We start from the raw sequence: 25555 nt of genomic DNA, 5'->3' as shown, positions 1-25555 counted from the left end.
TTTCATGGGCAAGAATGTATGTGAATGTACTTTTCATTTCATGGATAGCAAATAATAATAATAATAATAATAAAAAAATGTAAACACAATTTGCCCACAAAACGCATTAAGAAGCAACCTAGCATCTTGGCATGATAATAAGCCTAGAATGCGTGGTCACAGGTATTTATTCATCAGCATTTTAAAAGGGCTTTGAGTGTGGTGTATCCAATCTGTTGTATAACGTGATTTTTATGTCAGCTTGATTGCAGCTGTCCTTCCAGTCACTATAATCTAGTAGGCGCTTATAAAAGTCAAAATATACAAAATACTTCCATTATGCCAGAAGCAAATAAAGCCCTGAGCGTTAACCCAAACATAAACTAAAAAGATTTTTATTCCTGACTGAGCCAAACTCAGCAAACGCATCTAGGCTTTGTATTATCGGAACAGCTAAGACATTTGATTCAGTGCCATCAAGGATTATTTCAGCAGGACAATATTCTTAAGACATTAGTGCCATTTGGAAAACAGATCACAGTTCTCTTCCCCCCCATCAAAAATGTCATACATGAGGCCTCGTTTATTGGTTACATATGAATTGGCATAAATGTCTGTTGTACTGCAACGAAACTTAATTGAATTGTGCTTGTTTTTATTGTACTTTATCTTCCACTTAATACGCTCTAACAAGCTTTCAAATTCAATCAGGCCGTTGACTCAATTTAGCGCATGCTCTTGCCTGTCCGTGCACATCTGCAAGCACAATAAGTCACAGCGCGGTGACGTATTAGTAGCCAGCACTCAGGGGCATTCGCGATTACTCTCCACTGCTGAATGCATCATTAGCGTTTAAGACGTTTTTTAGAGATGTGCGTACGTAATAAATCAACATGCGTCCCGCGGCGTTTCCCGGGTAGTGTGTGATTGTGATTGGGCCGAGATGTGGAGGTAAAGGCAATCAGGGCGGAAAATATCGAGAAAAGGAACGTGCAGACAATTGCGTATCATTCTCACACCGCAGGGCATTTGCCCGCTTTTGCCGAAAGGTTTCGGTCTATTGCAGGCGCCTATGTTTGAGCCTCAAACACACGTTTGTACACACAAATACACACACTGCAGCTGAAGGCCCTCCTCTCGCTGACTGGCCTTGTGCCTGGTGAGAGCTTGTTAAGTGTAGGGCTGAATAGCTAAGGCGGCCCCCCTATCTGCCTTCAGCTGGCCCCTTACTGCACCAGGCTTTCTGTCCTCATCTGCAGGCTATCCAGACACCCTATACACACCTCACACACACACACACACAGCTCTTTGAATGGCTCCTAACCCATGTGCACATTCACAGCCGTGTTTTCTTACACACACAGAATTCACAATCAGATCGAGGGCAAAACACACAGAGCAACACACAGTCCACACACACAATTGGACCTCTGTGATTAGGGCTGGGAACCGAGAACTGGTTCTGAATAGAAAAAAATGTTAGAATACTTGAATGATTTTCATGGTGTTTGGTTTTGGTAATAGTTGCTGAGCATCTCTGTTTTTTTACGATATGAAGAGCACGCCATAATAAAACACCCGAACAATGTTTCCTGCACCATATTCTGTGACAGAGTCATGATGGCACTAAATCTACTGCATCGAGGCAAAGAAAATCAAGTTTGGAGTCTGAATTGAATGTGGGGAGAGAGAGAAAACTGAAAATAATACAAAAGATATTACATCAAAACATCTTTCTATTGCATTCAGTTGCATTCAGCTTGCTGGCTGTACGGCAACAACAATTGCAGCACAACCAGTTTAGTCTGATTCACAAATATATGACTCTTATGAATGACACAGTTCTTTTTAATGAATCGGTGAGTCATGAATGAGTCTTGAACTTCAAGAGTTATTGGTATGGGAACTTAAAAACCACAAGCAGGCAATTGTGGGTATTTTTGCCCTGTTTACCAGCATTGTGGCGGCTAATGATGGTTGGTTTTTGACAGTAAATACTGTTGTTTTGTAAGTTGTTTGTTTTATATAATGAATAAAAGATTTTTTTTCTTCCAAGTTTTTTTCATACTGTTTATTGCAGTAAAAATTTTCCAAAAGTAGGTAGGATAAGAAATCTATCAAGCCTCTATCCCTGTCTCTAGTCTCTTATATGCTCAACAAGCCTGCATGTTTTGATTCAAAATTAAACGGTATTATATTATATTATATTTACAGCATGTTTTTGCAGTGGTTTGCTAAGGTTTTGAACAAAATGTCCAATCAGAGGTGTTTTAAGTTTGAATCCATCCTAAGCTACGAGAATACTTTTTTTTGTGTGCAAAGAAAGCAAAATGAATAATTTTATTCAACAATTCTTCCCCTCTGCGTCACCTTACCTAGGGTGTCACGTAAGCAACATGTTTTTGTGGATACGTCTAAAAGACTAAAAGTAACTTTAAAAGTACTGAATGTCAACTTATTCTACTAACTCTAACCCTAAAACAATTTGCTAATAATCTAATGAGAGTCAGTTGACATGGTTGTAAAGTTACTTATAATTATCTGAATTTTTAAAGGTAACCATCAAAATAAAGTGCAAAAAAATCATCAGAGATGAGTGGGTAACTACTGACCTTATCACAATTAGGGCGGTTTTGTTCAATAAATGGTATCTCAATAATTAAAAAGAGAAATAGGTTACTAAAAATAAAACATTTTTGTTTAGTAATTTTTTTTTTAATTGGCTGGATACAAAGGTTAAGACCAATTATTTGTGTGGCTGTGGGTGTTGGAGCTTCCTCAGAAGTACTAAAGGAATTGCTAATGGAATGGTTAAGGCACCCGAATCGTTAAATTCCCTGCGAATCCTATCCCAAACTGTGATGGATGCACATGCCCGATCAAGACCTCGATGAAATCTCAGGGTTGTCTGCATTAGGAGAAGGTTCCTCAGACTGAGTGCATGTCATGGTCTAATGAGGAATGACGTTGGGGGGGGTTTTTATCTGCCATATTGGATTTTATACGCATAAATGTTTCAGGATCTTCTAAAGTTCATTCACATGGAAACTGTTTATTTATTCAGCGCAAATGAATCTTCTCTCTCTTTTCAACCACTGCTGTGTGCTTGCGAGGGGGTTGTGTATTGAACATTCACTTGAAGCTCTCTAATGATACCCCTGCCTGCGCATACATTTTATTCCTTCAGTTCGCTCAAATGCAGCGTATCCTCTACTTGGGCTAGTTCACCACCAATACGTTTTCACGTGGTAATAATGTAATCTCACCCCGTTCTTATGGAATCAGAATCCGTTGCATGCTTGAATCGCTCAATATTTTATTGTGACCTTTGAATGCTCCTCTCAGCATGTTATTGTCCCCACGACTCTCCTGCAGTCCATCTCCCCATATGTTTGTCTTTATGGCAGGCCGCTCTGTCTCATATTCCACCTAGTCTTATCTGTAGTGGTCCAGTGGCTTGTAAAATGGTGTGGGAAGAGTTTGTGGAGCTTTGTCTTGGGAGCAGGAGTGACGGATTGAGCTGAGAGGAAAGGGTATTGAGCGTTAAACCAACCAGAGCTACTTGACTTTTTTTTGTACGCTGCTACCGCATCTGTCAGGGGACGATGTGTGTACAAGTGATATATGATGTATTCATATGACCAGATTACATTACTCCCATTGGCTTGTTCTTCAGACGTCTGCTGGTTTCACACTGATAACTTGTTATTGATCCGTGAAGGTCACGCTTAACATACTGTACTGCACTGGTGCTTATATAGCATCATGAAAATTGGGAGCATGTGAAATCAGACCAATCTGGTGACAGCGAGATCACAAAAGAGCATAATAGGATTTAATTACAATGCTTTGGATTTGTATCCATGCGGACAATCAAGCACATTTTATCCCGCTTGTACATGAATTGATTTCACGTTTCATAATCTTCAGTGGAACCTTTTGCTGTGGTGGATAATTAGATGTTCATTCAGATGTTCATGAGTACTGTACTAAAATACTCTAACAGTGATTTTTACACTGCTACTGAATCTACAGCGCTATAGCAAACCGAAGGGTGCTTTTAGAGCTTGCTGTCTGAATTGAGTATGATGAAAGAGAAAGACTGGAAAGACGTTTTCTGCTTCCTAATCACTAGTAAGAGAATCTCCGCTCCAAGCGATCATGGAGCAAAGGAAAACACAAACACTCTGACTTTGATAATACCTGGTCTTCGCTGCAGGGGAAACTGCTTTCACTCTTCACGTTCAAAAACTCTGTTCTGGAACGCAGCGAACACAGAAAAGCAAAGTGATACAAAAACACAGCAGAGGCAGTGGGACTTTCCGCTGTTTGTATCAATCCACTTATCACTGTTTTTCATTGGAGCTGGTCGTATCAGTTTTGTAATGGTACGGCAGCAAACTTTGTTGATTATCGAGTGAATTTCCTAGTCACATCAGCCTAGAAAATCGCAATTTTCTTTTTTCCGACGGTCTTAGTGCACAATTTAACTAGAGAAAAGTCAAGTTTGAAATAGGAAAAATATTCTCTTGGAAAATAACTCTTTGGTAATTTTTGAACGTGATGCTACTTGTCTAACTGGATTCAATGATCTATGCTAAGCTATGCTAAAAGTGCTATCGAATAAAGCCGAAGATCGGCTGAATGGATTTAAAAACGGTAAACCTCAACTTATTAAATCTGGGAGTGTTAGAGAATGAGCCTATTTCCAAAAAAAGTGGAGTGTTCCTTTTAAAGCATAAGTTCACTTCCAGAATAAAAATTTCCTTGTAATTTACACACTCCCATGTCATCCAGGATGTTGATGTGACATGACCTTTCCAACATGATTACGTAATGCGTGAAGTGATGGGCGCTCATCGCAGAGCTAGTGCAAGAAGAGCAATTGTGGTTCAAAAGTATATATATTTTAAAAATAATCTAAACTGACCAATTGTTTCACTAGATAAGACCCTTATTCCTCATCTAGGATCATGTAGAGCCCCTTGAAGCTGCATTGAAAGTGCAATTTGGATCCATTGGTCCCTATTGAAGTTGATTATATAGAGAAAAATCCTGGAATGTTTTCCTTCAAAAAAAATTTACTTTTTGCCTGTAAAAATAAAGACATGAAAATATTGGATGACATAGGCATAAGTAAATAAGGACATTTGTATTCAGAAAGTGAACTAATCCTTCAATACAGAAAGTTCTCAAGTGTCTATCATAAACTGTTGTGTGAACAAAACATTTCAGTACTTACATCTGTACATAGCCTGAAATTTAAGTTAGTCAGTATTAACTTTATAATACTGTTTGTTTATACTAGTATAAACGGACTGTTTTATAAAAGAAATGTTACACTCACAATCATGTTGTCAGTCAGAAGATCAGCAGGGCTCTGATTAACTGCAGCCTCAGCTGATCTAATATTGAAAACAACACTTTTTCATGTGTCATACTGCTTAAATATCTAGGTCAGTCATAAAATTCTATATTGGACAGGCCTTTTACGTGAAATCTGTTAGCAATCACAGCAGTTGCTACACTCAAATTTGCCTCTGCTGCAGCCAGTGAGATGTCTCTCTCAAATACCATGATTTTCTTAAGCTGCAGTTATTCTGAAACCCTCCACCTCCCCCAGCACCACCTGTCTAGATCTGCTATGCATTTATGTATGCCGATTCACGCAGCAGCAGCAGCATACATTACATGCTCACTGAAGCATGCCTGTGTATGTATTGGCAGTAGCACATCCATACTTGCTCTGCAGATCTGGTTTGCCAGACCAAATACATTAACATTGCAATATCTATTATGCTAAAACTATTCTGCGTGTTGTCATGACTGAAATATGAGCATGCTATTATTGTACTAATTATTTGATTGGTCCTTTCAAGGGCACTGTCCACCGCCTGGGTACCTAAACATACAGCCATACCACACACCCAGGTAAAGACTATATCCGCTAGCGAAGCACTTTAATGTGTGAATAGACGTTTATGTCATGTACACAATGCACACATTACGTGAGCCGTGGAACCTCTTACCCTCTGGGTGCTTTTCACTTAACCCCAGCGTGACCCACGATGAATTATTTAGTCCAGAGCGATTATGATATGCCTCTCTGATGACAATGCTGCTCTTTTAAACCTATGATAAGTGGCATGACTTATGACCACTTTGCAATCATGTTGATCCTGTATGAAAAGGTTATCTGGATGGATGTGCTTTTTAGATGGAAATGTTAATCACCCCCCCAAGGGAGAGGAGTTGGTGCAGGGGCCACTGTGGGAGGATTGACCAAGGCTTACCAACGCCCCTTAAACAGCTTAAAAGCAAAGCTTGCGTATGGAGAAATGGACCATCGCTGGTTTAAAAATGACAGTGGTGCGGTGGGAGGGGTCGATGGGTGACTTTTGTTTGCGTAGCATGTGTGTGGATGCAATTAGAGTGATGTCAAGCGGTCACAGAGGAACCGAGGGCTAATGTTAAGTGTTGTGGAAGGCGTTCCCAAGGTGTTTTTCTCAGAAGCTGCCTCGGATGACCCCAAGTTTTATTTCTGCTGGGAAAAGTGATAAACTAGAATAGAATGACATTGTTTGGACTAATAAAATTACCTTTAAAAAGCTAATGGGACGTGATATCCTTTCTGCTGGACGGCCCGTCGCCTCGGCTCTCAGTCGCAGGGCTGGGGTTGGCGTATTTGTTTGCTTAAGGAGGTTTAGGACAATCACCTCTCGGCCTCAATGCGAGCGTTTACATGTGACGAGCGAACATGGCAAAAAGGTAGGCCATTACCTCAGTCTGGTGTAATGCTAACCGTTTGAGCGTTTACACATGTATATGCACACGTGAACACACACACACACACACACACACACACAAGCTGAGCAGAAGTGCCAGTGGAGCTCAGATTAGCTTAGAGCAGTAAAGTGCCTCTCTGCTCCTAATGGGCTATAAATCAGTGCAGTCGCAAGCCTGTTTACTGCAGCAGTGTCCTGCTCCTTCACTTTACAGCCCGTGATGGAAAAACCATTTAAATAAACACAGGACCCATTACATCTGAATCACTGCCACCTCAGCACAGGGAGTCGACATAAGCCAGCACATGCTGCCAAGTTTGTAACCAGTTACCCCTGGATTTTATTATTCTAAGTGAATTTCTGCCTTAGACGTTGCTGTGATGGAGCAGTCAAGCATTAATATTAATCTCGTATAAATAAGACAATCAGACACGGGAATGGCTCACATTTGCAGGAGATGTTTGGATGACTGTTCGTTTTTATTAGTTTAACACCAAGATGATGTTAGGTGGAAATGCACGTCATGTTTTATGAATTACTACATAATACATTCAAGGGACAGTTCAAACAGAAAGAGGATTCTGTTGTTGTTTACTCTCCTTCAAAACCTAATTCAGTTTTTTTTTTTTTTTTTTTTTTTTTTTTCCAAAAGGAGATATTAGGAAGGATGTCGAAGCTTATACAAGGAAAGGGCTGCGGGTGGTTCTCAAAGCTTCGAAAGAGTTCGAAATCTGGCATTTTTCAAACGCATCATGTCGCGACTGATCACGTGATCTTAAAGAACCAATGACGTTTGGTCTCGGTGATGTCATGAAAAACTGGAGGTATAAATGCGAAGAAAAGCTATAGTTTCAGCACACATATCATTGGAATGTTTTTATAAAATATGTAATGTTTTTGTAATTTGGCCTCAAATAGTTTGAATTAAAGCAACGCTACTGAACATTATAATGTAATTTGTACTAAAAAATAAAAATAAAAAGTCAATAAAAAAAAAATTGCCAAGTCACTTCAGTTATAATATATATTTATATGTCGGTAAATACATTAAAATTTCTTTTTTTTCTTTTTTGGCTAATATGTGCTCCTTGCTTGCAACAATATATATAAATATAGTAGGATTTTCTACTTACTATTGATCTTAGTGTTGTTAGTCAGATCTTCCTCTGATATGGTGATCACAGGGAAGCCACGTGTATATCACAAACCAACAGTTGCATAAAAATGTAAAAATATTCCTCCGCATGTTGCTTGCAATTTTGTTGACTGACAGCCGAGAATACAGTGTTCGCCTTTAAAGAGGTACAAGTTTCAAAATATAGGTCAAGACATAATTTGAATGAGAGAGATGCAAACACACACTCAAGAGATAAATGTACACTACCGTTTAGATGTTCAGTAAAATTTTATTAGAATGAGATCTATTTTACGTTTGTTTGAATAACATTTTACATATATTTTTTTAATCCACTAAATGCTGCTTTGGTGGTACAATAGTGTTCAAAACGATACCGACCGCAAACTTTTAAATAGCATTATATGTATTCACTTTGCATGTCTGTCATGTGTTTTTAGCATAACCTCAAAAAGATTGTGTTTGATGCAGCCTTACGCATGAGACGAGCCAGGAAAAAAACAAAAACTTCAATGTACATGTATAACATTTGTAAAGGGGAGCAAAAAAAGCTATTCATGTTTTATTCTCTTGGCAAAACTACACAAACACCACAAAGGGCCGAGAGTAAAAACTTCTAAACACTGCAGTCACTGTATATGTCCTGTGAGGTGAGCGTCTCTGCGTGCCAGCGCTCAGCTTGAATCTTTCTGTTCTGAAAGACGCTGAGATCAAAACACTCTGCGTCGTCCTCCCTCTCTTTCCCTCTCTCTACCATTTGTCTTCTTTTGTCCGTTAGGAAACAATAGCGATAACGGGAGAAACGGGGAAGAAAGGAGCGGGAACTTTGCCCAGGCATGTTCCACATCTTGCGCGCGGCTGGAAAATGCTTCGACAATCCGACACTTAAAAATCCGAGCGTCGTTTGCATTAATAAAAGGATGCATAATCCTCGCTCCGCATTAACAAGCGGCTTCACCGCACGAAATTCTTCACCAAACTTTCCCCGCCTTATGTTACTTTTCATGCTGAATGTCTCTAATTGTTTTGCGCTGCCAGTATGGAAATATTGAACATTTCTTGGCAAAATGGTCCTCCTTAATATATGCTCCGTGAGTTTCCTCTCCTTGGCTGGTCTAATTAGCGCCGATGGAGGTGTTGTCAGCCCACCTCCATCTCTGCAGATTGCAGCAGCTGTTTTAATTCCAGCGAGAGCAATGCTAAATTTCATTAAGACCCAAAGCCTCCTCATTACATGCAGACAGGTGCGGGAAGTGCAGTGGATTCACGCCGTCGCGAGTGCCGACTCCTCTCTATTTTATGTACTGTTTCGAGTTTCTTCTTCTCTCTGCTTTGTGAGAAGTTCCCGAAAACCCTCGCAGCTCGGGGACGGCGTCGGTTTGAGCGAAGAGGTCAAGCTAAAGGTGACGACCAGCCGAATCATCCACACGGGGGCCCATTCGCCACCCCGGTTTGTCAGGATCCTTTACGAGGGCTGACAGATCCTTCAAGTCGGTGGGGAGATGGAGCCACGTTACGCCAGGCATGGATGTGCAGGTAATTAAGAGAGCGCTGGAGTCTTGTCATTGACATTACCCAGCGCTGTAGCCCACATCCATTACTCATAGTAAAGCTCATTACAGAAGCACAGAACTCTGCTTCTTATCACTGCGCTTCAGCCTCTATGTATGGAAACGGAGCAAGATAATTAACTCAACAGACCATCTTTCAGCGGGAAATATGGATTGATATAAAAAGAAGCCAATATGTGAAACTCCGACATTTAATGATCTCCATGGCAGTTATGTACATGAACATATAGCTCATGATGTTTCTACTGACGACTTACCAAGAAAGACACTGGAGGAAAGGCCAAGAACTGGGGAAAAAAAGTCCATCTTCTGGAACTCAAAAACTGACTTTAGACATCATTTCAACTCTTTCAACCTTTTAGCTTTTTTTTTTTTTTTGGTCAAATAAAACTACATATAAAAATCTGGTTGAATCCCATATAACTTAAAAAGTGAAACTGGTAAAATGTTGATGAGTTTCACATTAAATAAATTTGTTATAATAATTTTAAATTTATTTTACATGTTTTTGCATTAAATTAATTTATGATAGAATTATTAATTGTATAATCTCATTATATTATGATTTTAAGTAAAATCAGTTTTTCATTAGACTGATTTAAAAAAAAAAAAGTTTATTATAATAATCGTTATAATGTCATCATATTATGATTTTATAATTATATTTTCTGTACAAATCATTTCAACTCCAACTTTCAAGTTTCTTTTTTTCATTAAGAGTAAAAATTCTGTAAATATAACGTATAAATAAATCTGTAAATATAACTTTTTAAATTTAAATTATTTATATGCCGTCATGGCTTTTTGATCATACCATTTTTTTACAAGAATAAAATCTTTGAGACTAAAGACGTAATATAATGAAAAAAATTAATTGACTAATATCAAAGGGGACATTATAATGCCATCATAATGCCTTTTATTTTAAGTATAATCCAATTTTCATCTCAACTCTGTCAATTTTTTTTCAGTTATAAACATTTAAAAATATATATTTCATGTAATTCCAACAATGAATGTGTTAAAATAATGAAAAAACATATGTTGGCAAGGAATAATTTTTTACAAGAATAAAGTCATAACATTATGAAAATAAAATGATAAAAGTCACATTACAGGAGTCATTCTTCTAAAACATATAAGTGCTTAATGTGCATATGAAAAAAAAGTATTAGAATTACATAATATAACGATTTTATTATAATGGAATTGGCTGTGCTTGATATTTTAATGAACCTCCAACTCTTTTAACCCATTTAAGTGACATTAAACTTAAAAAAATCAAGTTGAGTCTCATATAACCTTAATAAAATGAGTTTGAAATGGAACTGAATTAAAATTATTTTGATAAAGTAAAACTAACGGAAAAACGTATGTTGCCATGACTTATTGATCAAATCATTTTTTGCAGTGAGGAGGAAGAAGTCAAAGCGTTACATTGGTCTCCAAAAATGGAAAAAAGTTTAGCTGAGGTTATGGAGAGGAACGGGCAAGGTGCCCAATAAAAGCATAATTTATGCGGCTGCGTTGGGTACAGTGAAGGCCTCCGCACAAAGATGCCCTGTTCTGGGGTCGCTCATAAATCGGGGGTCTATGAATGGCTAGCTGTGCAGGACTATCGGGGCCCTTTCTCTGCGGCTCCTCCAGAGGGGAGAGTCTGAAAGCTATTTCCCCCGTTAACCCAGCTGATTTGTGGGACGCTAATGGCCAATGTTGACGCAGACCTCAGTGCTCTTTTTTTCCACTCGTGGCGTCTCCTGGAGGGAATATCATGCCACTTTATCACATCGTTCCCACAGAGGCTGGAAACTCAAGGCCTGTTGGCCGGATAAGGCCCGTCTTGCTCACATCCACGCTGGGTTAGATTAGACACGCTGTCATCGTTCTGCCAGCACCGAGATGTAGTGTATCCTCCAGATGAGCGGGACGTGGTCATCACAGGGAGAGTCGGTGTCAGAGACGGCTAGGTAAGACATCCCTGAAGAATCACGGCTGTGTGAAAGATAGTCTTTCCTCTAAAGGTCTTTGTGAAGCGTGTTAACTCTTGGAGCATGAACGCCGTGTAAAAAGCTGATCTTAACATTTCGAAACATTTCTAACATTTCTATGTCGGTCTTACCAAATAAGCACAAGTATGGCAGCGTTTTAGTGCCATATTAAAATATTTTTTTTAAATTACGATTACAGGGAATTAAATAATGTTTAAGTAATCATAGACTTTCTACGAGAATTAAGTCTTAGAATATAAAAGCCATAATATTACAAGATTAGTGATCTTTTGCAACAACAAAAAATAGTTTTATATTTAGTTATGTTACGTGTATTAATACTATAATTGTGTATAAGTACAGTAATACCAAAAATTATATATATATATATATATATATATAGAGAGAGAGAGAGAGAGACACACATATGGTAAGTACATTATTACGCAGCACATACTTGTGTAAATACAATGTAACAATATCACCTTAAAGGAATAGTTCACCCAAAAATGAAAATGACCCCATATCTTACTCACCCTGAACCCATTCAATATCTGTATATGACTTTCTTCTTTCAGACGAACACGGTCTGAGTCTTGGCTCTTCTAAGCTCGGTAATGCAGGTGGATAGCATTATTTTGAAGCTCCGTAAAATTCAGGTATATCTGATTTACCTTAATATGTTGTTCAGATTATAATTTTAAAAGTATATATATATTTAAAAATATATATTTATTACAAAAACCCATTAATCCACTTCAGAGGATATGTGATAACCCCCTGAAGGTTAGTTTCACGTTGCGGTACGGAGCCTATCCACCAGCATTACCAAGCTTGGAAGAGCCAGGATACATTTTTAAAGAAACTCTGACTGTGTTCATCTGAAAGAAGAAAGTCATATACACCTAGGATGGCTTGGGGGTGAGTAAACTATGGGGTCATTTGTACTTTTTGGTGAACCATTCCTTTAAAACAAAGTGTAACTGTCACATCAAAAGGGGATATTCATCAAAACAAAAGGGGATATTCTTCAATGAAATGCCTAATTTTTTTTAAAATGTTTATTATAATCTTATTTATTTTTTCATTCATTTACAAATTATATGAAAAATAATTATATTACACAATTAAAGAATAAGTAGAGAATTAAGTCAAATCCTAATGAAGTTAGTATTATTAGTAATGTAGAATATTAAGAAAGTCAAAATTATGAGAATAAAGTCATAATAAGTCTATCATAATATTTAAAAAAAAAAAGATATAAAGTAAAATTTTATTTTAAAGGTCTATCATGGGATTTTTCTCAAAACATGACTTTATTCTCATGAGATTTTTTGCAATTTTTTTATGATGCAACTTTTTTTTTTCATATTTGCTATAAAAAATTATTTGGCTCGATATATTTAGCAAGTAAATTTATATTGTTGTAGGGATGTTTACATATTAATCAATACTGATTAAAAATGATTTTAGCGGTGCGTTGGGTCTGTAGACCACATCAGGTAGAAGTTTAAGTGCATTTAAATATTAATCGGTGTGAAAATGCCTTGAATAAGCACCTCCAATTATGGCTGGTCAGCGGGCCTGCAGCGCAGTGGGACCCTCTGAATGTTTTATTACAGCCTGATGCACGGAGCAGCGTCAGTGTTTATCATTACCGGCTCTCAGCGGTGACCGCAAGTGAGCGCCGTCGAAGTCCACATCTGCTCGAGCGCTCCCATCAATAACACATCTGCGGAACGGCCGGCGTTCACCTCGTAGTGAATGCATCTTTGTTACAAGTCAGACGCTCGTAGCACTCCGTTTCTGAGCTTAATGACCCTTAATGTGGATTTACAGGGTCGGGAAGCGCTGCGTTCGAGGTTTGACACGAGGCCTTGGCATCCCGGCGTCCCGCGCTGTAGAAGCCGAGCCCGTTACGTCTGACACAAAGTTGTTTTTTTGCCACACGTTTTGACATTTTTCTTGGGAATGATAAAAAATGAATGATGACCTCAATAGTCTTTTACATCTGCGTGAAGATCAATACGGTGTGGGCGAGTAGGTTAGGGGGTCTCCAGAGGTTGTGGGGAGAGAAGGGGGCTTCTCCGCTTGTACGTGAACTGCCGGATTCTCTAAGTACTGTGTTTAATTGGAGGCCCGGGCCGGGGCTGGCAGACGGGTGCTGAGCGGGGCTGTCAGTGCCGAGCGGTACGGCAGGGCGGCAGCAACACTGGAGCTCCTCTCCACAGAGAGCCCGGGAGTCCCATACATTATTGATCGCTCCTGAGATAAAAGAGGATGCTATGCCGTGCACCCTGCTTCTCGGGGAGGAAAATGAAAAAGGGAGACACGGGGAGGGAGGGAGGGAGGGAGAGAGAGAGAGAGAGAGAGAGAGAGAGATGCCCTGGCTTCCAGCACAGTGTCGAGGAAGAAAAACAAGACCTTGAGAGTTTGATTCTTTTCCTTTTACAGTGTTAGAGTATCAAAGTGCTTCTAATATTCATTATTCATAGGTAGGCTCATCACAAACGGGTATTCTTTCACTATGCTGCATCTTTTTAAGCACTTCTTGTACATACCACAAAAGAATAGCAATTCCTGCAAGACATTCTTAGGCATAATGACGAATTACAAGTGTTGGGGCATGAAAAGAAACGGCAAGAGGAACTCATATGATGCAGCCAGTGATATAAGTCGTGTCGCTTATAGACACGGGCAGGTTGCGGTTTGCATTTTTAAGCCATATTTATAGAATACAGTTACCTTTTTGGATTTGTTAGTGGTTAACAACACTGTGACTGCTTTATCGTTTTTTTATTTACATGTACTGTGTTGTTAACATTACCTTAGACTACGTTTAAAGACTATTAAATGAATGCAGCTTTTTTTAAAACAGCCATTTAACAAAATGAATATTATTCGTTTGAAGCAAATCGATTCAGGAAACCTTTAAACCTGCTTTTGATGAAGCGGTAAGAAATTAGTTTAAAAAATGCATAACCTCCAATCCACACACGTTAGTACACTATAAATAATATTTTATTGAAATAGCGAGGGGAAAATAACATGGCTTAAGTTTCCATATCTTGCGAGTTTTGAGGACATTAACGTTTCCATTTTTTCTGTGGCGCACTTACGTGATCATTTCCATGGTTTTTGACTACAGTAATTAAGTCATTCTGTGCGTCGAACTGGTCGTCGCATTTATTTCAATAGCACTTTGTGCAATGCAGGTTGCTTGAAAGCAGAATAGCACAATATTTAGAAATTCAGTGACGCGAGCGTCATACAAATCTGAATTCCGAAGAAGCTCAACAGAAGAAAACGGTGCCGTTATTCATCTCAAGTCACTTAAATATTGATTCAGTTCGGTTTATTAGCAGTGTCGGTGTAGCAAAATTCATCAATTATGAAATGAACTTGAAAACCAGTTCCATGGAAAGCGATGGAATCATTATTGAGTTGATTCAGTTCAGTAAGTGTCTGAAATGATCAATTATGAATCAAGTTCGCTTCAGTTACAGGCAGCTCTACAGAAGCCATCAGTGTAGATGTTCAGCTCAAGTCGGTGTTGATTCAGTTTAATAGCAGTGTCGATGTTGCAGATTCATCCATTATGAAACGCTGAAAAGCAGCTCTACAGCAAGCAACCATACAGTTATTCAAATAATCTGCATTGAATGATTGACTATCCTAATTGTAATTAAGGATGTAGAATACCTAGCGCTAATAAACAGTAAATATGTTAATACTATGTGCTAATAATCAACTAGTTATTACCCAGAACTGGCCTCTATGCTATACCAAAAATTACCCAGTTCAGTTCAACTTGCAAATCAATACCGCAAGTGCGTTTCAAACCCCAACACGCAGCGCATCTGTATGCCAACTGTCACGCTTCGCATTCCATCAAATTTTAATATTAATTCAGGTCAAATTGACCTTACAGCCCAACGACCAAGGCAAATGGCACAAAACGCCTTCCACCCTTCACCCAGAGGAGCGTGAGCGGCGTGAGCCGACAAGGGTCGTGCTCTCAGACGGCACCGCGATGCGGAGGAGAGACGAAAGCACCCCGCAGGACGCCGCGGCTGTTCCCCGGGACCCAGGGGGCCTCGGCATCCGCGCAGCCCGCGGAAGCAGCAGATGTCGGGGCTGCTGCGCCGCCGCTCCCCCCCGCTCCTGCCCCGGGGCTGTGTGCAGAGCGAGCTGCGGGTGTAGGACACTGGGACAGATGGCAGGGGTGCGGGCAGCGTCCGCCGTGCCAGCGCCGGATTCATAGGCATGTATGACATGTTTACCTCTGTGGGTTGAAACCTATAAACGTGCCCTTTATTGGTGATGGGGTTTACTCCTCTGGACTGCTAATGCGGCGCTTGCGAGCCGGCGAATCGTGTCTTAGGAGTTAAAAGGAATGTTTGCGATATAGTAGCCTACAAAAAAGAAAAGAACATTTGTTCACATAGTGTGCATTCCTGCAAAATGTAACACCGCGCCACTTGGCACTTCTAGATGACTAAGAGAGCTGTCTGGGGCGATACCGCCATCTAGTGTCCAGCTGATTTCAGACTCAACCCAGCATCTCCCAGGCGCAGACCTCCATGTGCAAAATGTAGGCCACTGTGTCTGGAAAAGAGACAGGAAAAGAGAGAAAACAATATGCTTATGTAAGCAGCGACGACAGGGAGGTGAAGGATCGGTGAATAGAAACTCTCAGGACTGAAAGAAAGCAACATTATCTTGGCAATGAGCTTCGGCTTCATGTGTTTATGATAAAAAAAATGGCAAACCTTTTATAGTAACACAAAGCAGACTGTCAGTCTACACTTTAGTATCTCCGTCATCTGCCTCTCCGCTTAATTCAATAAAGAGCTTTTTGACCTGTATACACGCATTCATCTGACATTGACCTTTGACCTGTGTGTTCTTTGACCTGCTAACATAATTCATTTGTGTTTTGTTAGAGCGGTTTATGTTGATATGTTGATTCCTTTTCAAGGACCCCCTTTTTTTTTTTTTAAAGGGAGATGTGGTTATACGTACATTATAGAGATTTATTTATATCGTGAGAAAAACGTTGGTATAATACAAAGACAATGTGTACAGAATAATTTTTTTTTTTTTTTTTATTGTCATTATACAAAAGCCTGAAGAAATGATTAAACTATTACTTTGTGTTAAGTTAACAGTGTGTCTTTTTTCAGTCGGCTATTACAGTAATGTTAGACGTAACCCCGAAGACGGAAAAAAATCAATTAAATTTAAATTTATTTGCATACGATTTACATAATAAATGCCGTTGTAAAGCACTTTAGTGCCGCAGTGAGCAAAAGAAAGGCCACAGCAGAGAGGAGGTAACTAGATATACAAGACATATGGCACAAACTATTCCTATTCCACGATTTACTACTAATTATAATAAAAACCACAACTGATCTCTTGGTTTCCAACCAGACCTTAGAAAGCTAAATGAAGCTGTAATATAGTCAAATGTGAATGTTTTGAAAAAAGGAATGGTTTATCCAGTAATTAAAATTAGCTGAAGATGTATTCAGCCTCAGACCATCCAAGATCTAGATGAGTTTGTTTCTTAATCAGAAAAGATTTGAAGATTTAGCCATTTAGAAATGACATCGCTTGTTCCCTAATGGATTCCATGCAATGAATGGGTGCCGTCAGAATGAGAGTACAACAGTTGATTAAAACACCAATCCAGTCCAACAAATTATTGGGGAGTAAAAAGCTGCATTTAATAAAACCATCAAGAAGTTTTAAACTTAAAAACAGTTGCTTTCAGCTAAAATATGAGTCCTATATCTATGATATTATGTTGGAATCAGGAAGAAATATGCACAGATCAAGTATTGTTTACAGGCAGAAAAGCCTGTCTAAAAGCCTTTTAAATGAATATGTTAGTGGATTTTGATGTAAGAGGACAACAGAGGATGGATTTTTCACCTAATGTTGGATTTGTTAGCTGCAAACATGCAGCTTTCCACCCTTTATATATATATATATATGTTAATTAATGGACTAGTCTCTGACGGTACCCATTCACTGCAGAGGATCTAACAAACTTCTTGGATGGCCTGAGTGCAAGTAATTTTTATGTATTTCATTTTTATTTATTCATTTATTTTTGGATGAGCTATAATGCTTCGACAGCCCTAATGAATTTATTTGATCAAACTGTTTGCAGTACCCCAGACAGCCTAACTCCTTGCTCTTAAAGAGAGCCGTCTCCACCATTTTTTTTTTTCTTCCCAAATCTAATGGTTTCTCAGCTTCAGTTGCCTCATATAACAGCAAAATGTCCTCTGGTTGCGCGCAGGACGGCTCGCTGACTGTATCACGACCACTTCGCCTTCTGACATCCATTTGACATACCGCTTTTGCATACTATTGCATATTCGGACGCGGGGTTTTACCTCAGCCCTCACGAAATAGGCCAGGCTTAGGTTGAGATGACATGCATTATTCATCTCTACGCCCCATTGTTTGACCATTAAGTGATGTAACATCTCCATTCTGGCACGCGGGCGAACTGTCTGGCTTCCCGCCACATCGGGGAGACGCGTCTCGTGACTTTTTGAACTCCGCTGGCTTCTCCACACGACGCCAGCCGCGTAAGCGCGTCGTATATCACGGGCGAGAGGGAAAACGATGGCACCGCCATTGATAGCGTTTACGCATCGCCGCCTCGCCGACATAATGATCACATTATCCGCTCGCCCCCGCGCTTTAAACATTCACGTTCTGTGAAAAAGGTACGAGACAGTTGTAGAAGAAAGGATGCAAAACGACCGCGTCTTGTTTTTCTTCGTCGACGCGTCTGTAACAAGTTAGAACATGCGCGCGTCGCCAACATTCACGTTTACTTCGCCTCATGCATTAAATAAAAATAAACAGACAGCTGTCATTCCGGAGCTTCAGCACCATGGACAGCTCTAAGCGTCTTTCCAATGTAAAATCTGAGGAGACTGCGTTTATAACCCAACATACAAGACAAACATGCGAAGCGATGCTCAAAGGTAAACGGCAAACCGCACGCGATTAGTTCGAAGACATTGTTTTCATATTTTCACCGACATTTCGTCACATTTGAAAAGAAATGCGTAAATCTGCGTTGGAAATGTAAGCCTTTCAGGTTCTGAATGCCTTTTCGCGAGCGCTTGTGTAACCATGGAAATAACACTTATTGACCGAGGAGGGAAGAGTGTGCGTTAACGGGAACGTAACCTGTCGTGTGAGGACGTGCACTTTTCTAAGCATTCCTAACCACAAAACACGTCCCAAGGTTAGTCGTAATGAGCAGGCATAGAACTACTCGAAGAGTTTGCGGAATTTCTGCAAAAATGTCATTTCCGTCATTCAGAGCCTCATAATAGATGCGCAACCTTGAACGCGGCTCGCGGTGGTGCAACGTTGCTAACAAATGCACTTAAAACTTTGAGGATTTTTTTCCTTTTTAAATCACATCTCTCCATATGGTTCTCCAAGTCGAGGGCATGGAGCAAAAACCAATTATACATTTTTAATTATTCGCAGGTTTAGGCTTATCGACGCATCCTGTAATAACCTCAAAAATAAACGTTGCCAAGCAGTTACGACACTATATGCTGTGTATGCTATGTTTTGGCAAGACTCTCTCTTTTTGTGTGTGTGTGTGTGTGTGTGTGTGTGATAGGAGAGGTAGGCTGTGCAGGTTGGAAGACATGCATCTAGAAGGTCACTGCATTGCGTATTTGTGCATTACTTTTCATTCAGTCATTACAATTATTTCGCGTGGCTGTCGCAATCTGTAAATGAAACGAACACGAAGGCGCGCGAAGGCTGTGGAGATCAGCCGCGCATGCGCATTGCGCGTACTCCAGCAGATGTAAACTTTGGCTGATGAAGACGCGAGAACAAGCAACAGGGATCGATTACTGAACATTCGGTAGTAGCCTAATTTATTTGACCTTTTTTTTATACCAAAGAAGAGTAATGTACATGGGCACAGACGCGTCGTTCGGCTCGGCAAGCGCCTTATCATAAACCGACTACGAAAATGAATATAATATGAGGGATGTCATTTAAATGAGTTTTAATAGCGACGTATCTGCAATATCCTTTGCCTGTGGCATTTTAATGTTCCGATGCCATTGTGATTTATATAATTACGCAGACTCGTTAAATCCTCTTTATTGACTTTGCGTTTATTGACATGTTTATTGCTGTCGCCGATATTTCAGCGTCTCTCCGCTTGATTTAATCGCAGTAAACGTAACAATTCCGTGCAGACCTATTTGCATAAACCCGTGCTCGTAAGACGTTGGGTTTGCTCGCGTAGGTAGCCTATATAAGCAAAGTGAATAGATATGTATATATGTTTTGAGTTTTACGCAAGCGGAGTCGCGTCGACGGTTGATATTTGCTGCAGATGTTTTGTCATAAACGAGCAGTGCCCTAGTGGATGGAGTCATTCTCATTTACACTTTGTCATACTGTACATGGTTGCGTTTCTGATAAGCATATTGCAAAGTAATTGCGATATTCCTCGATTCCCTGGATGCACAGAGCAGCTAGTGTGCAAAATAAGGGCACTGTAAAGAGCTTAAGTCGACTTTTACTAAATTTCTTAGACTTTTAAAGGTTTTACGAGATATGAATCCACTTTATGGTAATAAATAATGACCTATTTTATGTTCGCTGATATAATTGCCTGATAATGATCTTGCGGTCTGCTGTTGTTGCTATGGCTACCTCCTCGGTCCAACATTTCTGGGTAACTACCGCTAAATATGAGCTCTGAGCAATCATTTAACCTAATACACTTTTTTTCAATAGTTACATGAACTCGCGGAAATGCACGTGTTTATGTAGTTTACGTTTTGTTTTGTGCCTCCCTCCCTTGCATATGAACGACTACTCTGCAAATGATTTATGAACTCATTTGCATTATTCTCTTTTTAAGCCTCTGTGTTCGTTATTCTGATATTCTGTTTTAGCTAATGAAGCATTTACAGTGCCTCGTAAGTATTCAGAATAGGAAGGGCTTGATTAAACTTAATTATAGAGCAAATAAACTCTGTTTTGAACTGCATTTTAATCCAAAACTAAGGGCGTGGGCTATAGTTTTGTGTAAAGTTAAACAGTATCATTACGAGCGGATCTATGGGAAGATTGCATGCAAACTATACCGTATATGAATTCAATTATTTACAGCGTGATGCTCTTAAGAGCGTGGATGACAGGCAGTGGAGTGTTTATGTTTGAGAGTGATTCACCAGTGGGTGGTTTTTCACTTTTTCACCTAGTAGACATGGATGCGGCTGGCTTTCAAAAAACAGTAAAACCTACAATTACTAAAACTGTGAGAAATGATAAACAAAGAGATGGTTGTATGTTATGTTAAAGGGGCAATTCACCCCCGACAAGATGGATTACACGATTAGAGAAAACATAAGGCTGCGGTGAAAAAAGTTGTGAAAATGGATAATAATGGACTTGGATGAATTGCGGTTGCATGACTAAATTATGAATGTTGAAGCTGAGAAGTTTAAGATCTTTTGAGATGTGTGATTGTAATCGCAGGTCTGAGAGATGGCCTCTTGCTCTGAGTTTTGTGTGTCCGGTCATGCCGTCGACTCTGGCTGTCATGTTTTCGGAGTGCGCTCCTATTTGCACCACTTCTACGAGGAGTGCACCGCCTCAATGAGGGAGCAGCAGGAGGACTTTCAGGGCCAGAGATCACCGCTGCGATGGAGCTCAAGCTTCTGGAAGGTACTGGAGAGGATCAGACGCTCTTGAAAATACAGTTTCCAAAAGATGTTTTGGCAGAGATGACTTAGAGCGGAGATGTCGAACCTGTCCTTGTAGACCCAACATCCTGTAGAGTTGAGCTTCAACATACTTGTCGGTTTCTTCTAAGTCCGAAGATCTTGTTTAGTTGGTTTAGGTGTGTTCAAGTAGAGTTGGAACTAAACTATGCAGGGTAGGACAACCTTGCCATATGACAGGGGAACGTTGATACTAGAGGGCTTAACTCCAAGCAGAGCTAAACTCTGCAGAACAGCGGCCGTCCAGGATCAACGTTCACCCCTACCGCCATAGAAAAACCATTCTGGGTGCCCAAAACAAACCTTCCAGTGAACACTTCTTAAAACTACTGTTGTTTCCTAACATGATCTTTTAAGAATTCTTGAAAAATGAAGGTTTAAAAAATGCTATTGAAGAATCATTTTTAGTTCCTAAAATAACTTTACAGTGAACAGTTCTTTTTTTCTTCTTCTTCTTAATGTGAAGAATACTTTGATTATCTGAACACACTTTTTCCACTATAAAGACCTTTTTGTGTCATGTAAAGGTTCTTCATGAAGCCAGTAATGCCAATGTGGAAACTGTATTTTTAAGAATTAAGGGTAACACTTTATTTTTACGGTGTAGTAGTAGCCATTGTACTTGCATGAAATAAAATGTACTTATCATGTAACTTATGTAACCGCCTGCAATTACAGTTTGTAATTATGTAGACGTAACGGGCAGCTACTGTTACACATATGTAACAGACCAAGTCTGTTACACAGGTAATTACACTTAAGTACACTTTATTTTAAGTAGCTTATGCCTGTCTAATATTCTGTCATTTTAATGTAACTGGAAAGGTATTACGTGTATTTAAGCTGTGTACCAATAAGTTAAATCAAACTAAGGTGCAGCTAGATAAGGTGTACAGTATAGATGCACGTGAAGTACACTTAAGTACGGTCTTGTTACGCTGCGTTTAAGTAGCTCATGCATGTGCAATTTTATGTAATTTTAATGTAATTCGAAAGGTGTTACATTTATTTGAGTAGTAACACATATGTGAGTAGCTGTGTAACAGACAGTTTGTAATATAATTACAAACTGTTCCATAACTTAGTTACATGCTAAACACATTTTATCTTATGTAAGTACAATGGCTACTAGTAAGTACTTACTAGGTAATTACTCTGTATTATGGACACCTTAAAATAAAGCGTTTAATAAACCGAGTTTTGTAGTGCAGCTGTGATATATGCTGTTTTATAATTTTCACGTTAAGTTCACAACCAAATTCGATCGATTCAACTTTGGAAGGTGTCATGTTACTTTGAAGCCTGGTACATTTTTGAAATGCTATTTAAAATTTTTAAATCAATACCACTAAAAATATGTGTTGTCTAAAGTATGTGACCCTGGACAACAAAACCAGTCATACGTTGCACGTGTTTGTAGCAATACCCAGCAATACACAGTATGGGTCAAAATTATACGTTTTTCTTCTATGCCAAAAATCATTAGAATTTTAGGTGTTTTGTACATTTTCTACCGTAAATATATATGAATTATATTTGGACAACTTGCAAAATGTTTTATTTTTGCACCCTGAGATTCCAGATTTTCTCAGATCTCAGCCAAATCTAATCCTATCCTAACAAACAAGCTTATTTATTCAGCTTCGTATTAATGTCAATTCAAAAAAAGTGACTAGTTTTGCGGTCAGGTGTCATATATGAATTTTCTTTCAGTTTCGCATCACATCTGTCAATCGCATCAAGCACCTTTCAGCGTTGACCGGTCTTCTTAGCGGAGTTATTTTATAAGTCAAACTTGTTCACCCTTAGGTCTCTCTTGCCGTTGGAGTCGTGCTCCTGTCAGTGGGGCTGGTGGTCTTGACAGTGGGCTATTCCATCCCCACTCGCATTGAGGCTTTCGGCGAGGGAGAACTGCTGTTCGTGGACCGGCAGGCCGTGCGTCACAATCGCTCGCTTCACATATGTGTTCTGGTCGGGACGGGGCTCCTCACTCTGGGAGGGCTTCTGATGGCAGGCGGGATCCTGACGTCTAACCTCTCCACGACTCCTGCAAAACAGGAAGACTCGAGAGGAGAACGGAAGGGGGGAACCAGGGTCCCGAGCGCAATGAGAAGCCCGGCAGACCCTGTAATGAAGCCTCCCAGCCCGGTCTCTAGTGACGGAGGAGTATCTCCTCTCGCTAGGGACGATAAAGTTCAGCAGTGCTCGTAAAAGAGCTGCGTGACGATGCTTGTTCAAGAGTGCTGTTGAAGCAGTCAACAAAAAGCTCCTTGCTTATTTCAATGAGAAATGTGGGAGTGTCTCGTTTGTGTTTGACAATTGTGTGTTAAAAGAATTAAATCGGCAAGTACCTGTGCCATCTGTTGTCCAGCACTTGTATAACTATCACTGAAATAGTTTTTGTATTTTTGTATATTGCAGTACTGATCAAACGAAGAGCCACTAAGCAATTGCAAGGCAGCAAAAGAGATCTGAATAGTTTGGGGTCAGTAAGGTTTTTTATTTTTTACAATTAACAGTTTTACCATTTTTTTTTTTTTTTTTACATTTTCTAAATTTCTATTCATCAATTTATTACGGTTTTCTCAAAAGTTCGAAGCAGCACAGCTGGGTTCAACATTGCTAATAATAAATGTTTTCTTTTGAGAAGCAATTCGTGAAGAATCGCGTGACAGAGTAATGATGCTTTGCATAACGGGAGTGAATTACGTTTGAAAGTATATTAAAATAGAAACATTTTTAAATTGTAATATTAATTTTTATTGCTGTATTTTTAATTAAATGCAATATTTGTGAGCATAAAAACAACAACAAAAGCTTGCCAAACCTTAGAGCGGCGTGTATATAAAAATATACTAAAACTCTAAAATAAATAATTATATTTAAAGCACCTTCTGTACCCGATATGTATGTTTTAATCTTTAAAAACAGTTATAGAAATACCAATCACATTTCAGCGTGCAAATATTCAGTTATTAAACGAACTGGTCGGAATCTGAATGCTGAAGATTCTAAACACAAGTTTGATTGGAATCTGACGTTTCGTTGTTCACTTCAGAATTCAGATTATCAGCATGTTTGAGCAATATCGATACAGAAAGCTTGCGAACGCTGTAGAAATGCCAGTCCTTCACAATAATATGCACAAACCTACTGTCTCTCTGTTTCTGGATCCCTGTTATCTTTTCTATCAGATATTCTGCTCTTACGCGTAAGATATCAGGTAACGGTTTTGTTTTCTTACTGCATTTTTGCCCTTTACTCTTTCATGAGCTGCAGTTGTGTGAAAGACTAAATGGGATTTACTGTACACAACACCGAGATTGACTCATCTTATTGTCTCATTGTGTCATAGTGTATATAAACGCTCTTCTCTAAACGAGCCCAATAAATCAATGTCAGCATACTCAAGCCACTTGACTTTTTGTGCATTATTTGTATAGCATTACTATTAGTGTTCTGAAAGATCGTGTTCATTGGCACCTTTCCGTTCATTGATGGTGTGAATGAAAGAAAGCCACACTCGGAAAGGTGTGATCTTTTGTGAAAACGGCGGTCTCTTTTCATATTGTAGGCAGGCTGAGTGACTGTAAATAGATGCAGGAAGCGGTGATGACTCACCCCAAGCCTGTTCCCTGCTTCCACCAAACAGCTTTTTTCCCCTCTTTCTCTCGCGAGGGCTCGCTGTGAGTCACCTTCCCTCATATAACAGTCATAGCTCGCCGTACGTGGGCTGTTAACAATCAATTAACCAGTGCTCCGCACGTAGAGCCATCATCAAGAATCGTTGGCTTCTCTGCAGCTACACGCATTCAGAAAACGAGAGCGAGACGGGAAGAAATGCTGTTTGTGCAAGGCTTTAGGTCGTGTGCTTGACGCCTGTAATGTGTTGGCAGGTTGTTAACACGTGTTTGTTTAGAAAAGGCACTCCAGATGAATGCTACAGCATGTTGATGAGTGTCTGGGCGTGCTGAAAATAAGCGCTCTGGTTGAACCACCTATAAGCATTCTTTTAATATTGGAGATAGCGTGAGTTAGTCGTGGTGTCAACTGTGGCATTGCATCCTGAATGTTTGAAATCATACATCTATACTCAATTCAATCTGTACTCACATTTTCTGGCCTTTTTTTGGTATACAGAGACTACATGAGATGTGGGAAATCATAAGCATCATGACACATGGTCAGTCAAGAACTGATGAGGTTTGGCATCAAAGGAACAGTTCAACCAAAAAGGTGAGCTCTCTTTGAAAAAGGCCATCTAAGACGTTGATGAGTTTCTTTCAGAAATGTA

General features: G+C 39.5%; 1 protein-coding gene across 3 annotated transcripts in view; it reads left to right on the top strand.

The window, feature by feature from the left end:
- Positions 1-24672, top strand: part of nrsn1l (neurensin 1-like) — a 157742-nt gene extending 133070 nt beyond the window's left edge. Inside the window, exons 1-3 of one of the 3 annotated variants that reach the window (XM_043218063.1) lie at positions 18308-18471; positions 21017-21205; positions 23071-24672. In XM_043218063.1, coding sequence (XP_043073998.1) covers positions 21026-21205; positions 23071-23472 — 582 coding nt within the window. In that variant the 5' untranslated portion in view covers positions 18308-18471; positions 21017-21025 and the 3' untranslated portion in view covers positions 23473-24672. Of the gene's footprint in view, positions 1-18307; positions 18472-19185; positions 19380-21016; positions 21206-23070 lie in introns of those variants that run through there. The other 2 variants (XM_043218061.1, XM_043218062.1) reach the window with 2 other exon arrangements.
- Positions 24673-25555: the final 883 nt, after the last annotated feature.

Source organism: Puntigrus tetrazona, chromosome 19 (assembly GCF_018831695.1).
Source record: "Puntigrus tetrazona isolate hp1 chromosome 19, ASM1883169v1, whole genome shotgun sequence".
Taxonomy (NCBI): Eukaryota; Metazoa; Chordata; class Actinopteri; order Cypriniformes; family Cyprinidae; genus Puntigrus; species Puntigrus tetrazona.
The sequence above is the reverse complement of the archived record's forward strand: the minus strand, read 5'-3'. Positions and strand labels throughout refer to the sequence as shown.